A 15628-nucleotide genomic window follows, 5' to 3' on the forward strand; every position below is an offset into this window, starting at 1 on the left:
TTTTCTCCACACCTTCTCCAGCAATTATTGTTTGTAGACTTTTTGATGATGGCCATTCTGATTGGTGTGAGATGATATCTCATTGTAGATTTGATTTTCGTTTCTCTAATGATTAATGATGTTGAGCATTCTTTCATGTGTTTGTTGGCAATCTGTATAGCCTCTTTGCAGAAATGTCTATTTAGGTCTTCTGCCCATTTTTGGATTGGGTTGTTTGCTTTTTTTGATATTGAGCTGCATGAGTTGCTTGTATGTTTTGGAGATTAATCCTTTGTCAGTTGCTTCATTTGCAAATATTTTCTCCCATTCTGAGGGTTGTCTTTTGGTCTTGTTTATGGTTTCCTTTGTTGTGCAAAAGCTTTGAAGTTTCATTAGGTCCCATTTGTTTATTTTTGTTTTTATTTCCATTTCTCTAGGCAGTGGGTCAAAAAGGATCTTGCTGTAATTTATGTCATAGAGTGTTCTGCCTATGTTTTCCTCTAAGAGTTTGACGGTGTCTGGCCTTACATTTAGGTCTTTAATCCATTTTGAGTTTATTTTTGTGTATGGTGCTAGGGAGTGTTCACATTTCATTCTTTTACATGTAGGTGTCCAGTTTTCCCAGCACCACTTATTGAAGAGGCTGTCTTTTCTCTGTTGTATATTCTTGCCTCCTTTATCAAACATAAGGTGACCATATGTGCGTGGGTTTATCTCTGGGCTTTCTATCCTGTTCCATTGATCTATATTTCTGTTTGTGTGCCAGTACCATACTGTCTTGATTACTGTAGCTTTGTAGTATAGTCTGAAGTCTGGGAGCCTGATTCCTCCAGCTTCATTTTTCTTTCTGAAGGTTGCTTTGGCTATTTGGGGTCTTTTGAGTTTCCATACAAATTGTAAAAATTTTTGGTCTAGTTCTGTGAAAAATGCCAGTGGTAGTTTGATAGGGATTGCATTGAATCTGTACATTGCTTTGGGTAGTACAGTTATTTTCACAATGTTGATTCTTCCAGTCCAAGAACATGGTATATCTCTCCATCTTTTTGTATCATCTTTAATTTCTTTCATCAGTGTCTTATAATTTTCTGCATGCAGGTCTTTTGTCTCCTTAGGTAGGTGTATTCCTAGATGTTTTATTCTTTTTGTTGCAATGGTAAATGGGAGTGTTTTCTTGATTTCACTTTCAGATTTTTCATCATTAGTGTATAGGAATGCCAGAGATTTCTGTGCATTAATTTTGTATCCTGCTACTTTACCTAATTCCTTGATTAGCTCTAGCAGTTTTCTGGTAGCATCTTTAGGATTCTGTATGTATAGTATCATGTCATCTGCAAACAGTGACAGCTTTACTTCTTCTTTTCTGATTTAGATTCCTTTTTTTTCTTTTTATTCTCTGATTGCTGTGGCTAAAACTTCCAAAACTATGTTGAATCATAGTGGTGAGAGTGGGCAACCTTGTCTTTTTCCTGATCTTAGTGCAAATGGTTTCAGTTTTTCACCATTGAGGATGATATTGGCTGTGGGTTTGTCCATCATTTTGTATGAATGAAATTCAATTTTTTGTTAAAATCCCTCCAAAAGAGAAAACTTCAAGCTCAGATAGTTTCACTCTTGAATTCTACCAAACATCTAAGTGAAAAATAATACTAATTCTATATAATCTCCTGCAGAAAATAGAAGAGGAAGGAACACTCCCCAAGTCATTTTATGAGGCAGTATTAACTCATAACCACACAATGATGTTACAAGAAAAGAAAACTAAAGATCAATGTCCCTCATGAATATAGGTGCAAAAACATCCTCAAATAATATTAGTAATTTGAATCCAGCAATATAAAAGAGTATAGTACATCACGACCCAAGTGAGGTTCAGTTCAGGAATTCAAGCCTGCTTCAATATTTGACCACTGATAGATGTAATTCACCATGTTAATAGACTAAAGAAGAAAAACCATATGATCATAGGCATAGAAAAATCATTTGATAATTATCAACACCCATCTATGATAAAAAAAAGAAACCTCTCAGGAAACTATGAAACTGTTATCTTAATATAGGGCATCTATAAAAAAATTTGACTAACATCATACTTAAAAAGAGACTGAATATTTCCCCTCTAAGATACAGAAAAGGACAAGGATGTTTTCTCCCACCACTCCTATTCAATATCGTACAGTAAATCCTGGCCAGTGCAACAAGGCAAGAAAAAGAAATAAAAGGCACACAGATTGTAATGGAAGAAATAAAATTGTCTTTATTCACAGTTGAAATCATTTTCTATGTTGAAAATTCTGAATAATGTACAAAAATCTCCTAAAATTAAAAAGTGAATTTATTAAGATCACAGGATATAAGATCAATATACAAAGGTCAATAGTATTCCTACATACCAGCAATGAACACTTAGAATTTGAAATGAAAAAAAATATAATTTAAGATACCATAAAAGAATACTTAGTTTTAAATATGTGCATAATCTGTACACTGAAAATTACAAAATGTTAATGAAAAGAAATAAAAGAAGACCTAACTAAATAAAGGGATAGGCAGGTAACAGATTAGAAAATTCAATCTTGTTAAGATGTCAATTCTCTGGAAATTGATCTATTGATTTGACACAGTCCACCCAAAATCCCAGCAATTTTTTATACATATGATAAGCTAATTCTAACATTTACATGAAAAGGTAAAGGAATCAGAATTGACAAAATTGTGAAAAAGAAGAACAAGTTGGAGAACTTAACACTACCTGATTTCAAGACTTACTAGCTATAGTTATCAAGAGAGCATGGTATTGGTGAAAGAATAGACTTACAGAACAACCAAACAGAATAGAGAGTCCAGAAACAGACTAAAAAATATGGTCAGCTGACTTTTGACAAAGATGAAAAGGCAAACAATGGAGAAAGAATACTTTTTTCAAACAATGGTTCTGGATCAACTGAATATCCATATGTAAAAATGTAAATAACTCAAATCATATACTTTAATTTAAAAAAAAGCAACACTAAAAAGCTTCCAGAAGAAAATACAGAAGAAACTCTGTGTGACCTTTAGGTCTGGCAAAAGTTTTTAGATTCTATACTAAAAAGATAATCTGTAAAAGAAAAAAATATTACTTGGACTTTTATCAAATTTAAGCCTTTTGTTCTGTGAAAGTCACTGTTTAGGGACTAAAAAGACAAGCCACTGACCGGGAAAACAATTATCAAGTTACATATTTGAAAAAGGACTTATATCATGACTATATAACACAACATTGTTAATCAACTATACTCCAATATAAAATGAAAATTAAAAAAAATCTTTGCTGTTCTTCTATGAATTGTTAGACCCTAATGTCTTTAGAATGTAAATTCTAAAAACTTCTGCTGTGTAAAATGTATAAAAACTTTTTGGTGTGTCAAATATCATTTGTGTTACAAATTTTCAAGCTGGTAGTCTCTTTTACCATTACTTTCTGAGTACTATTTAATTACTATTTGAGAGTCAACAGAAGAATGAATGAACAAGGATCATCGTTGCCAATGGACACTGTTCTCTATGTGTCAAAAATTAAATAAAATATAGATTTTAAAGTTCCAAAAAAAGAGAACTCTGAAAACTCACTAATAACAAAACAAACAACCCAATTAAAAATTGGGCTAATATTCAAACAGACATTTCAGCAAAGAAGGTAGATGGATGGCAAATGGACATGGGAAAAGATGTTCAACATTACTAATCATTAGAAAAAGGTAAATCATCACGATTATGAGACTGTACCACACATTTATTAGAAAGGTTAAAATGAAAACCAAACCAAACCAAATAAATAAACTCCCTATTGATAACAAGTGCTGGTGAGAATGAGAAACAACTAGAATTCTCATAAAAATCAATTGCATGATTTGGCCAGTTGAAGAGAGGGATGCAGTCTGTGCCTCTGCAATACAGTAGCTGAATTTGTCTGTTGTTTCTTCTCTCTGCAAAGCTGACTAATTTAAACAGAGAAGAATTCCTGGCTTTGGTCTCATTAGCATCAAGTAGTAACTGATTGACCTGGAGTTTTGGAAATAATTTCTACTAAACTTACCTTTTCTTTCATATTTTCCACCTTACTTTTTAGCTGGGGCACTGCACTGTTGGGTGGCAAGCCTTTTTCCAATTGAGTCACAAATTTGGCATATTTGGAAACTTGACTGTTTAGAAATTCTGGATCCAGGCAGTCAAATTTAGACTATGAAAATTGAGGGGAAAACAAAGAAGTTAAGACATATGATAAAAGGCAAACTTGAAATAGTAAATTTTTTTTACTCTACTCACATTTTTTGATAGTTATGTTGTTAAACCAAGTTGACTCTATATTTTGGAAATGGCTCTACTTATTAAGATTTCTAGTAGTGTATCAGGCATTGTTTGTTTATTACACTCATATCATTTTCTCCCATATCACCAAATGCAGTATTGCAATCCCTGTAATTTATTCCAGAGGGCCAACCATTGTAAAGTTACAAATAGCTAATGTTTACTCTTGTGACCTAGAAATGTCTCACCAAGTAGTCTCCTATTAGTTGATCATGTAGCCCTTTAATATAACTGATTTAAACATGCATTCCAATGTATGCATGTATTTATAAATATATTTCTCAGTTACATAAACATGTAAGTGTACACATATATTATGTCAGATGGGCATATGGATTGATGGTAATAGAAAATTTGTAAAAATGAAAAGATATTCCATGCTCATGGATTGGAAGAATTAATATTGTTAAGATGTTTATACCACCTAAAGAAATCTACAGATTCAATACAATCCCTATCAAAATTCCAGTGGTATTTTTCACAGAAATACAACAAACAATCCTAAAATTTGTATGGAACCACAAAAGACTCAGAATAGCCAAAGCAATCTTGAGAAAGAATAAAAAAGATGGAGGTATCAATTCCTTGATTTCAGATTATCCAACTATCCAAAGTTATAGTCATCAAAACAGCATAGTACTGGCACAAAAACAGACACATAGATTAATGGAACAGAAGAGAAAGCCCAAAAATAAACCCACACATGTATGGTCAATTAATTTACAAGAAAGGAGTCAAGAATATACAATGGGGGAAGGACAGTCTCTCAATAAATGGTGTTGGGAAAATTGGACAGCTAGAGGCAAAGGAATGAAACTGGACCACACACAAAAATAACTCAAAATGGATTAAAGATTTGAACCTAAGACCTGAAACCTAAAAACTCCTAGAAGAAAATATAGGCAATAAGCTCCTTGAGGTGGGTCTTGGCAACAATATTTTGGATTTGACACCAAAAGCAAAGGCAATAAAAGTAAAATAAGCAACTACATCTAACTAAAAAGCTTCTGCACAGCAAAGGAAAGCATGAACAAAATGAAAAGGAAAGCTATACTTAATGGGAGAAAAAATTTGCAAATTATATAGCTGATAAGGGGTTAATATCCAGAATATATAAAGAACTCAATAGCAGAAAAACAACCTGATTAAAAATAGGGCAAAGGATCTGAATAGATATTTTTTCCAAAGAAGACGTAACAGATGTCCAACAGGTACATGAAAAAATGCTCAACATCATTAATCACTGGGAAATTAAAATCAAAACCACAATGAAATACTGCCTCACTCCTGTTAGAATTTTAGTATCAGAAAGACAAAATAGAACCAGTGTTGGCAAAGATGTGGAGAAAAAGGAACACTTGTGCATTGCTAACAGAAATGTAAATTGGCACAACAGCCATATGGAAAACAGTATTAAGATTCCTCAAAAAATTAAAAATAGAACTATCATATGATTCAGCAATTCCATTTCTGATTATTTATCCTAAGAAAGCAAAAACACTGATTCAAAAAGATATACAGACACCCAAGTTCATAGCAGCATTATTTACAATAGCCAAGAAATGGAAACAAACTAAGTGGCCACCAGTGGATGAATGGATGAAGAAAATGTAGTATATGTATACAATAGGCTATTATTCAGCCATAAAAAGAATGAAACCTTGTCATTTTTGACAACATAGATGGACCATGAGGGCTTTACGTAAAGTGAAATAAGTCAGACAAAGAAAGACAAATACCATATGACCCCACTTGTATATGGAATCCAAAAGCAAACAAAACAACAGAATAACTCATATGTAGAACCTAAAGCAAAACAAAACAAAACAACTAAAACAGAACAAATTGGTAGTTTCCAGAGGAGGGGTGTGTGTGTGTGAAATAAGTGAAGGAGGTCAAAATGTACAAACTTCCAGTTATAAAATAAATAAATCATGGGAATGTAATGTACAGCACAGTGACTATAGTTAATAACACTGTATTGCATATTTGAAAGCTGCTAAGAGAATAGATCTTGAATATTCTCATAAGAAAAAAAGTTTTGTAACTATGTAAGGTGACAAATGTTAACTGAACTTATTGTGGTGATCACTGTGCAATATACAGAAATATTGGATCATTATATTTTACACCTGAAACTAACATGTCAAATATGCCTCAATTTTAAAAAAAGAAAATTTATAAACATTCATTTTTTTTTCTGGATTCAACATTTTCTTTTTGCTCCCTAATGGGTCTTTTTGTATACTTCCTATGGTAAATTTGTCCCACTTTAGAAGCTACTGCTCTAATCTATGGTGGTAATCAGAAAACTCTCTAAGCTTCTTCTTTACTACTCAGGAGCATTTTCTAATTCTGAGATAAGTGATAAATGAGTTACACAAAAGCACTTAAAATTCTCTGATATAATAGTATATATATGTTTGTTTATTTTCCACTTTCTCCACTGAAAGGCAAATTCTGTGAGGGTTTGGACTTTGTCCTTTTTATTCTCCACTGGTATCTACTGTACCTAGAACATTATCTGGGAAACATTCTTGCATCACTGTGCCCAGATATGTGACTTCTAATTATAGGCACCAGCATAGGGAAGCTGAACAAGCAAGTGTAAAACAATATTTGTGAAGTTGATGGTATTTCTTACATGTCCATATCACACTTGAAAGAACAGATGGTCATCTATTCTGCCTCCTAGAGGGTTGACACTTGTTAAGGTTTGAACGCAAGGGTAGACCCTAAAAACCAAACCCTATGATACCTGGTCCCCTAATTTACTATTACTAGAATTTACTATTAAGCTCTCAAGGGAAGATCCTGGATCTCATTACTGGGATTCTATTCTATCACAGGGAACAAAAGGGCTTTCTTTCTTTCTTTCTTCTTCTTTTTTTTTTAAAAGGACAATAAGGGCTTCCCTGGTGGCGCAGTGGTTGAGAATCTGCCTGCTAATGCAGGGGACACGGGTTCGAGACCTGGTCTGGGAGGATCCCACATGCCGTGGAGCGGCTGGGCCCGTGAGCCACAACTACTGAGCCTGCGCATCTGGAGCCTGTGCTCTGCAACAAGAGAGGCTGCAATAATGAGAGACCCGCGCACTGCAATGAAGAGTGGCCCCCACTTGCCACAACTAGAGAAAGCCCTCACGCAGAAACGAAGACCCAACACAGCAAAAATAAATTAATTAATTAAACTCCTACCCCTAACATCTAAAAAAAAAAAAACACTTACCATGTTCCTTCAATGAGTCAAGTTCTTTCACAATATTATAAAAATAAATAAATTAATTAATTAAAAAAAGGACAATAAAAACAGAACCTAGGCTAACAGAAATCCAATGTGTGTAGATCATGAATAAAATCCTACAAACCTTAATAACACTTGGCTGTAGTGTGTTGGGACAACATTGTGTTCAGAAACCACAAAGAAGTTAAATGCCATGCTGTGAGGTCCTTTGATGACTCCTTCATTTAGTTATCTTATTTGGAGGACCTGAGAAACCTGCCTTACAATAATGTAGTCTTCTCTGTGGTACTTAAAGACTTATGTGGCAGAAAGACCTTTGTGCATTTCACCAGAAAGCTGATAATAATTCCCATAAAATAACACTGCATGTTTTGCTGAAATTAAGAATACACCAGCTTATTTTTTTAATAAACTATAATTCATACCATTAGGATTCTAAGGTTAAATAATACAAAAATGATTTAAGAAATGAAAGTTGTTGTTTTTTTTTACCTGTAACCATTCTTGTTGGAGTTGATCCCATTCAGATAAAGAATCCCAGAGCAATTGTTTGAGCTTCAATTCAGCACTAACTTCTTCCAAAGCTTCAAACTTGGACACTTCTACCTTTTAAAATATAATAAGCAAAATGTACTATTTAATTTTCTGATATAGAGATCTTATGTTATCTTCCTATCAATAATTTTTGATACAGTGACACCTTAGCAGAATATGGGTGGGACCCAAATGGGGAAAGAAAAGGAGAGACAGAAACAATGAAAAAACAAATCACAAAACCCCATGTATATTCAGATTTCTATTTGAGTGACAAAATATAATTCTTTATATTTCCTTAGAACTTAGAAATTTTCCAAAGACACAAATATTACAAGAGTGCTAAGGGCATTCTTTCTCAAGTTGGATCATACATGTATATACCTGTCTGGTCTATTGGGTAAACAGATGAGTCTTTAGAGGCAATGATATCCTTTAGGGCTTATATCTTAGATGATAGAAGAGGGAGAGGATGTTTGTGTGGTAGTTGGTGGAGGGAATGGGGAGATTAAAGATGGAGTGAACAGCCTAGTTTCTTACCTATTTCTAACCCAGTGGACTGTATATGAACCCTAGACAGAGAAAGGTTGCAAGAAAATCTGAAGAAGCTGTTTTCATGCCTTGGAGGTGGGAAAATCTCCAGGAGGTTGGTTGCACAGAAACTGTGAGCTTTGCCATAAGCTGGGGCTTTAAACATTGCATACAATAGCAACAAAATACACATTCTTTTCAAGTGCACGCAGAACATTCCCCAGGATAGATCATATGATAGGCCACAAAAGAAGTCTTAACAAGTTTAAGAAGTCTGAAATCATATTATCTTTTCCAGCTACAATGGTATGAAAATAGAAATCAACAACAAGAGGAAAGATGGAAAATTTACAAATATTTGGAAACTAAACACCACACTCCTGAACAACCAATGGCTTATAGAGGAAATCAAAGGGAAATAAAAATAAATACCTTGAAACAAATAAAAATGGAAACACAGCACACCAAAACCGATGAGATGCTGCAAAAGTAGTTCTGAGAGGGAAGTTTATAGTAATAAATGGATATATTAAGAAAATAGAAAGACCTCAAATAAACAACTTGACTTTACACAACAAAGAACTAGAAAAGGAGAACAAGCTAAGCCCAGAGTTAGCAGAAGAAAGGAAATAACAAGGATCAGGGTGGAAATAAAAAAAATAGAGAACAGAAAAACAATAGAAAAGATCAATGAAACTAAGAGCTTTTTTTCTGAAAAGATAAACAAACCTTTAGCTAGACTAAGAAAAAAAAGAGAGATGATGCAAAGAAATAAAATCAGAAATGAAAGAGGAGACATTAAAATCTATACCTCAGGGGGCCCTTCAAGATGGCAGAGGAGTAAGACGTGCAGATCACCTTCCTCCCCACAAGTACATAAAAAATACATCTACATGTGGAACAACTCCTACAAAACACCTACTGAACACTGGCAGAAGACATCAGACTTCCCAAAAGGCAAGAAACTCCTCGCGTACCCAGGTAGGGAAAACGAAAAAAGACGAAACAGAGACAAAGAATAGGGACAGGACCTGCACATCGGGGAGGGAGCTGTGAAGGAGGAAATATTTCCGCACAGTAGGAAACCCCTTCACCGGTGGAACCCTGCTGGAGTGAGTTGGGGCTGGGAGCTGAGGCTCGGGCTTTCAAGATCAGATCCCAGGGAGACGATGGGGGTTGACTGTGTGAACACAGCCTTAAGGGGGATATTGTGCCACAGCTAGCCAGGAGGGAGTCTGGGAAAAAGTCTGGAACTACCTAAGATGCAAGAGACCATTGTTTCGGGGTGCGCAAGGAGAGGGGATTCAAAGCACTGCCTAAATGAGCTCCAGAGACGGGCGCGAGCCGCAGCTATCAGTGCAGACACCAGAGACAGGCATGAAATGCTAAGGCTGCTGCTGCAGCCACCATAAAGCCTGTGTGCAAGAACAGGTCACTATCCACACCTCCCTTCCTGGGAGCCTGTGCAATCCGCCACTGCCAGGGTCCCGTGATGAAGGGACAACTTCCCCGGGAGAACACATGGCACGCCTCAGGCTGGTGCAACGTCAGGCTGGTCTCTGCCGCCGCAGGCTCGCCCTGCATTCTGTACCCCTCCCTATCCCAGGCCTGAGTGAGCCAGAGCTCCCTAATCAGCTTCTCCTTTAACCTCCTCCTGTCTGGGCAAAGAACAGACACCAGAGGGTGACCTACATGCAGAGGTGGGGCCAAATCCAAAACTGAACCCCAGGAGCTGTGTGAACAAAGAAGAGAAAGGGAAATTTCTCTGTGCAGCCTCAGAAGCAGCGGATTAAATCTCCACAATCAACTTGATGTACCCTGCATCTGTGGAATACCTGAATAGACAACAAATCATCCCATAATTGAGGCGGTGGACTTTGAGAGCAAATGTAGACTTGGGGTTTGCTTTCTGCATCTAACTTATTTCTGGTTTTATGTTTATCTTAGTTTAGTATATAGAGCTTACTATCATTAGATTTGTTTATTGATTTGGTTGCTCTCTTCCTTTGTTTTTCATATATATATATATATATATATATATATATATATATATATGTTTTCCATTTTCTCTTTTTGTGAGTGTGTATCTGTATGCTTCTTTGGAGATATTGTCTGTATAGGTTTGCTTTTACGATTTGTTCTAGGGTTCTGTCTGTTTGATTTTTTTTCCTTTAGTTTAGGTTTTAGTGCTTCTTTTTATAGGTGGATTTGTTTATTGGTTTGGTTGCTCTCTTCTTTCTTTATTTAATTTTTTTAATTTTAACAAAAAAATTTTTATTTTAATAACTTTATTTTATTTTTCTTTCTTTCCTCCATTTTCTTTTGAGCCATGTGGCTGACAGGGTCTTGGTGCTCTGGCTGGGTGTCAGGCCTGAGGCTCTGAGGTGGGAGACCAGAGTCAGGACACTGGACCACCAGAGACCTCCTGGCCACAGTAATATCAATCAGCGAGAGCTCTCCCAGAGATCTCCGTCTCAATGCTAAGAACTAGATCCACTCAATGACCAGCAAGCTCCAGTGCTGGACACCCATGCCAAAGAACTAGCAAGAAAGGAACACAGCCCCACCCATTAGCAGAGAGACTGTCTAAAATCATAATAAGTTCACAGACACCCTGAAACACACAACAGGACATGGTCCTGCCCACCAGAAAGACAAGATCCAGCCTCATCCACCAGAACACAGGCACCACTCCCCTCCACCAGGAAGCCTACACAACCCACTGAACCAACTTTACCCACTGGAGGCAGACACCAAAAACAATGGGAAGTACGAACCAGCAGCCTGTGAAGTGGAGACCCCAAATGCAGTAAATTAAGCAAAATGAGAAGAGAGAGAAATATACAGCAGTTGAAGGAGCAAGGTAAAACCTCACCAGACCAAACAAATGAAGAGGAAATAGGCAGTATACCTGAAAAAGAATTCAGAGTAAAAATAGTAAAGATGATCCAAACTCTTGGAAATATAATGGAGAATAAAAGAAAGGATTAACAAGGACTTAGAAAAACTAAAGAGCAAACAAAGAATGATGAACAACACAATAAATGAAATTAAAAATTCTCTAGAAGGAATCAATAGCAGAATAACTGAGACAGAATGGATAAGTGAGAATGGATAAGTGACCTGGAAGATAAAATAGTGGAAATAAGTACCGTAGAGCAGAATAAATAAAAGAGAATGAAAAGAATTGAGGACAGTCTCAGAGACCTCTGGGACAACATTGAGTGCATCAACATTCAAATTATAAGGGTCCCAGAAGAAGAAGAGAAAAGAAAGGGAATGAGAAAATATTTGAAGAGATTACAGTTGAAAACTTCCTTAATATGGGAAAGAAAATAGTCAGTCAAGTCCAGGAAGTGCAGAAAGTCCCATAAAGGATAAATCCAAGGAGAAACATGCCAAGACATATATCAATAAAACTGTCAAAAATTAAATACAAAGAAAAATATTAAAATCAGCAAGGGAAAAGCAACAAATAACATACAAGGGAATCCCCATAAGGTTAACTGCTGAACTTTAAGCAGAAACTCCGCAAGCCAGAAGGGTGTGGCAGGATATACTTAAAGTGATGAAAGGGAAAAACCTACTACCAAGATTACTCTACCCAGCAAGGATCTCATTCAGATTCAATGGAGAAATTAAGACCTTTACAGACAAACAAAAGCTCAGAGAATTCAGCACCACCAAACCAGCTTTACAACAAATGCTAAAGGAACTTCTCTAGGCAGGAAACACAAGAGAAGGAAAAGACCTACAATAACAAACCCAAAACAATTAAGAAAATGGTAATAGGAACATACATATCGATAAATACCTTAAATGTAAATGGTTTAAATGTTCCAACCAAAAGTCACAGGCTCACTGAATGGATACAAAAACAAGACCCATATATATGCTGTCTACAGGAGACCCACTTCAGACCTAGGGACACATACAGACTGAAAGTGAGGGGATGGAAAAAGACATTCTATGCAAATGGAAATGAAAAGAAAGCTGGAGTAGCAATTCTCATATCAGAGAAAATAGACTTTAAAATAAAGACTATTACAAGAGACAAAGAAGGACACTACATAACGATCAAGGGATCAATCCAAGAAGAAGATATAACAGTTGTAAATATTTATGTAGCCAACATAGGAGCAACTCAATACATAAGGCAAATGCTAACAGCCATAAAAGGGGAAATTGACAGTAACATAATGATGGTAGGGGACTTTAACACCCCACTTTCACCAATGGACAGATAATCAAAAATGAAAATAAATAAGGAAACACAAGCTTTAAAGGACACATTAAACTAGATGGACTTAACTGATATTTATAGGATATTCCATCCAAAAACAAAACAATTCACTTTCTTCTCAAGTGCTCATGGAACATTCTCCAGGATAGATCATACCTTGGGTCACAAATCAAGCCTTGGAAAATTTAAGAAAATTGAAATTGTATCAAGTATCTTTTCTGACCACAAAACTATGAGACTACATATCAATTACAGGAAAAAAATCTGTAAATAATACAAACCCTGGAGGCTAAACAATACACTACTAAATACCCAAGAGTTCACTGAAGACATCAAAGAGGAAATCAAAAAATACCTAGAAAAAAATGACAACGAAAACACGATGGCCCAAAACCTATGGTATGCAGCGAAAACAGTTCTAAGAGGGAAGTTTATAGCAATACAATCCTACCTCAAGAAACAAGAAAAACCTTAAATAAACAACCTAACCTTACATCTAAAGGAACTAGAGAAAGAAGAACAAACAAAAGCCAAAGTTAGCAGAAGGAAAGAAATCATAAAGATCAGATCATAAATAAATGAAAAAGAAATGAATGAAATGATAGCAAAGATCAATAAATCTAAAAGCTGTTTCTTTGAAAAGATAAACAAAATTGATAAACCATTAGACAGACTCATCAAGAAAAAAAGGGAGAAGACTCAAATCGATAGAATTAGAAATGACAAAGGAGAAGTAACAACTGACATTGCAGAAATACAAAGAATCATGAGAGATTACTGCAAGCAACTATATGCCAATAAAATGGACAACCTGGAAGAAATGGACAAATTCTTAGAAAAGCACAACCTTCCGAGATTGAACCAGGAAGAAATAGAAAATATAAAGAGACCAATCACAAGCACTGAAATTGAAACTGATTGAAAATCTTCCAACAAACCAAAGTCCAGGACCAAAGTCCAGATGGCTTCACAGGCAAATTCTATCAAACATTTAGAGAAGAGCTAATACCTATCCTTTGCAAACCCTTCCAAAATATAGCAGAGGCAGGAACACTCCCAAACTCATTCTACAAGGCCACCATCACCCTGATACCAAAACCAGACAAAATGTCACAAAAAAAGAACTACAGGCCAATATCACTGATGAACATACATGCAAAATTCCTCAACAAAATACTAGCAAACAGAATCCAACAGCACATTAAAAGGATCATACAGCATGATCAAGTAGGGTTTATCCCAGGAATGAAAGGATTCTTCAATGTATGCAAATCAAAAATGAGATAAACCATATTAACAAATTGAAGAATAAAAACCATATGATCATCTCAATAGATGCAGAAAAAGCTTTCAACAAAATTAAACACTGATTTATGATAAAAACCCTCCAGAAAGTAGGCATAGGTAACTTACCTAAAGATAATAAAGGTCATATATGACAAACCTACAGCCAACATCGTTCTCAATGGTGAAAAACTGAAATCATTTCCACTAAGATCAGGAAAAAGACAAGGTTGTCCACGCTCACCACTATTATTCAATGTAGTTTTGGATGTTTTAGCCACATCAATCAGAGAAGAAAAAGAAATAAAAGGAATCCAAATTGGAAAAGAAGAAGTAAAACTGTCACTGTTTGCAGATGACATGATACTATACATAGAGAATCCTGAAGATGCCACCAGAAAACTACCAGATCTAATCTACCAGAAAACTACTAGAGCTAATCAATGAATTTGGTAAAGTAGCAGGATACAAAACTAATGCACAGAAATCTCTTGCATTCCTATACACTAATGATGAAAATCTGAAAGAGAAATGAAGGAAACATTTCCATTTACCATTGCAACAAAAAGAATAAAATACCTAGGAATAAACCTACCCAAGGAGACAAAAGACCTGCATGCAGAAAACTATAAGACACTGATGAAAGAAATTCAAGATTATACAAACAGATGGAGAGATATACCATATTCTTGGATTGGAAGAATCAACATTGTGAAAATGACTGTACTACCCAAAGCAATGAACAGATTCAATGCAATCCCCATCAAACTACCAATGGCATTTTTCACAGAACTAGAACCACAAATTTCACAATATGTATGGAAACAAAAATGATCCTGAATAGTCAAAGCAATCTTGAGAAAGAAAAACAGAGCTGGAGGAAGCAGCCTCCCAGATTTCAGACCATACTACAAAGCTATAGTAATCAAGAAAGTATGGTAGTGGCACAAGAACAGAAATATAGATCAATGGAACAGAATAGAAAGCCTAGAGATAAACCCACACACATATAGTCACCTTATCTTTGATAAAGGAGAAAAGGATATACAATGGAGAAAAGACAGCCTCTTCAATAAGTGTGCTGGGAAAACTGGACAGCTACATGTAAAAGAATGAAATATGAACACTCCCTAATACCATACACAAAAATAAACTCAAAATAGATTAAAGACTTAAATGTAAGGCCAGACACTATAAAACTCTTAGAGAAAAACATAGACAGAACACTTTATGACATAAATCACTGCAAGATCCTTTTTGATCCATCTCCTAGAGAAATGGAAATAAAAACAAAAATAAAGACATGAGACCTAAGGAAACTTAAAAGCTTTTGCACAGCAAAGGAAACCATAAACAAGACCAAAAGACAACCCTCAGAATGGGAGAAAATATTTGCAAATGAAGCAACTGACAAAGGATCAATCTCCAAAATATACAAGAAGCTCATGCAGCTCAATATCAAACAAC

At 35.5% G+C, this 15628-nt stretch overlaps 1 protein-coding gene across 1 annotated transcript in view; it reads right to left on the minus strand.

The window, feature by feature from the left end:
* The window catches only part of DNAH6 (dynein axonemal heavy chain 6), a 289189-nt gene that overhangs the window by 182704 nt on the left and 90857 nt on the right, over positions 1-15628 (minus strand). The window contains exons 16-17 of the mRNA XM_060027729.1: positions 8062-8175; positions 4055-4198 (exon numbers count right to left, since the gene is read on the minus strand). Coding sequence (XP_059883712.1) covers positions 4055-4198; positions 8062-8175 — 258 coding nt within the window. The remainder of the gene's footprint in view (positions 1-4054; positions 4199-8061; positions 8176-15628) is intronic.

Source organism: Delphinus delphis, chromosome 12 (assembly GCF_949987515.2).
Source record: "Delphinus delphis chromosome 12, mDelDel1.2, whole genome shotgun sequence".
Lineage (NCBI taxonomy): Eukaryota > Metazoa > Chordata > Mammalia > Artiodactyla > Delphinidae > Delphinus > Delphinus delphis.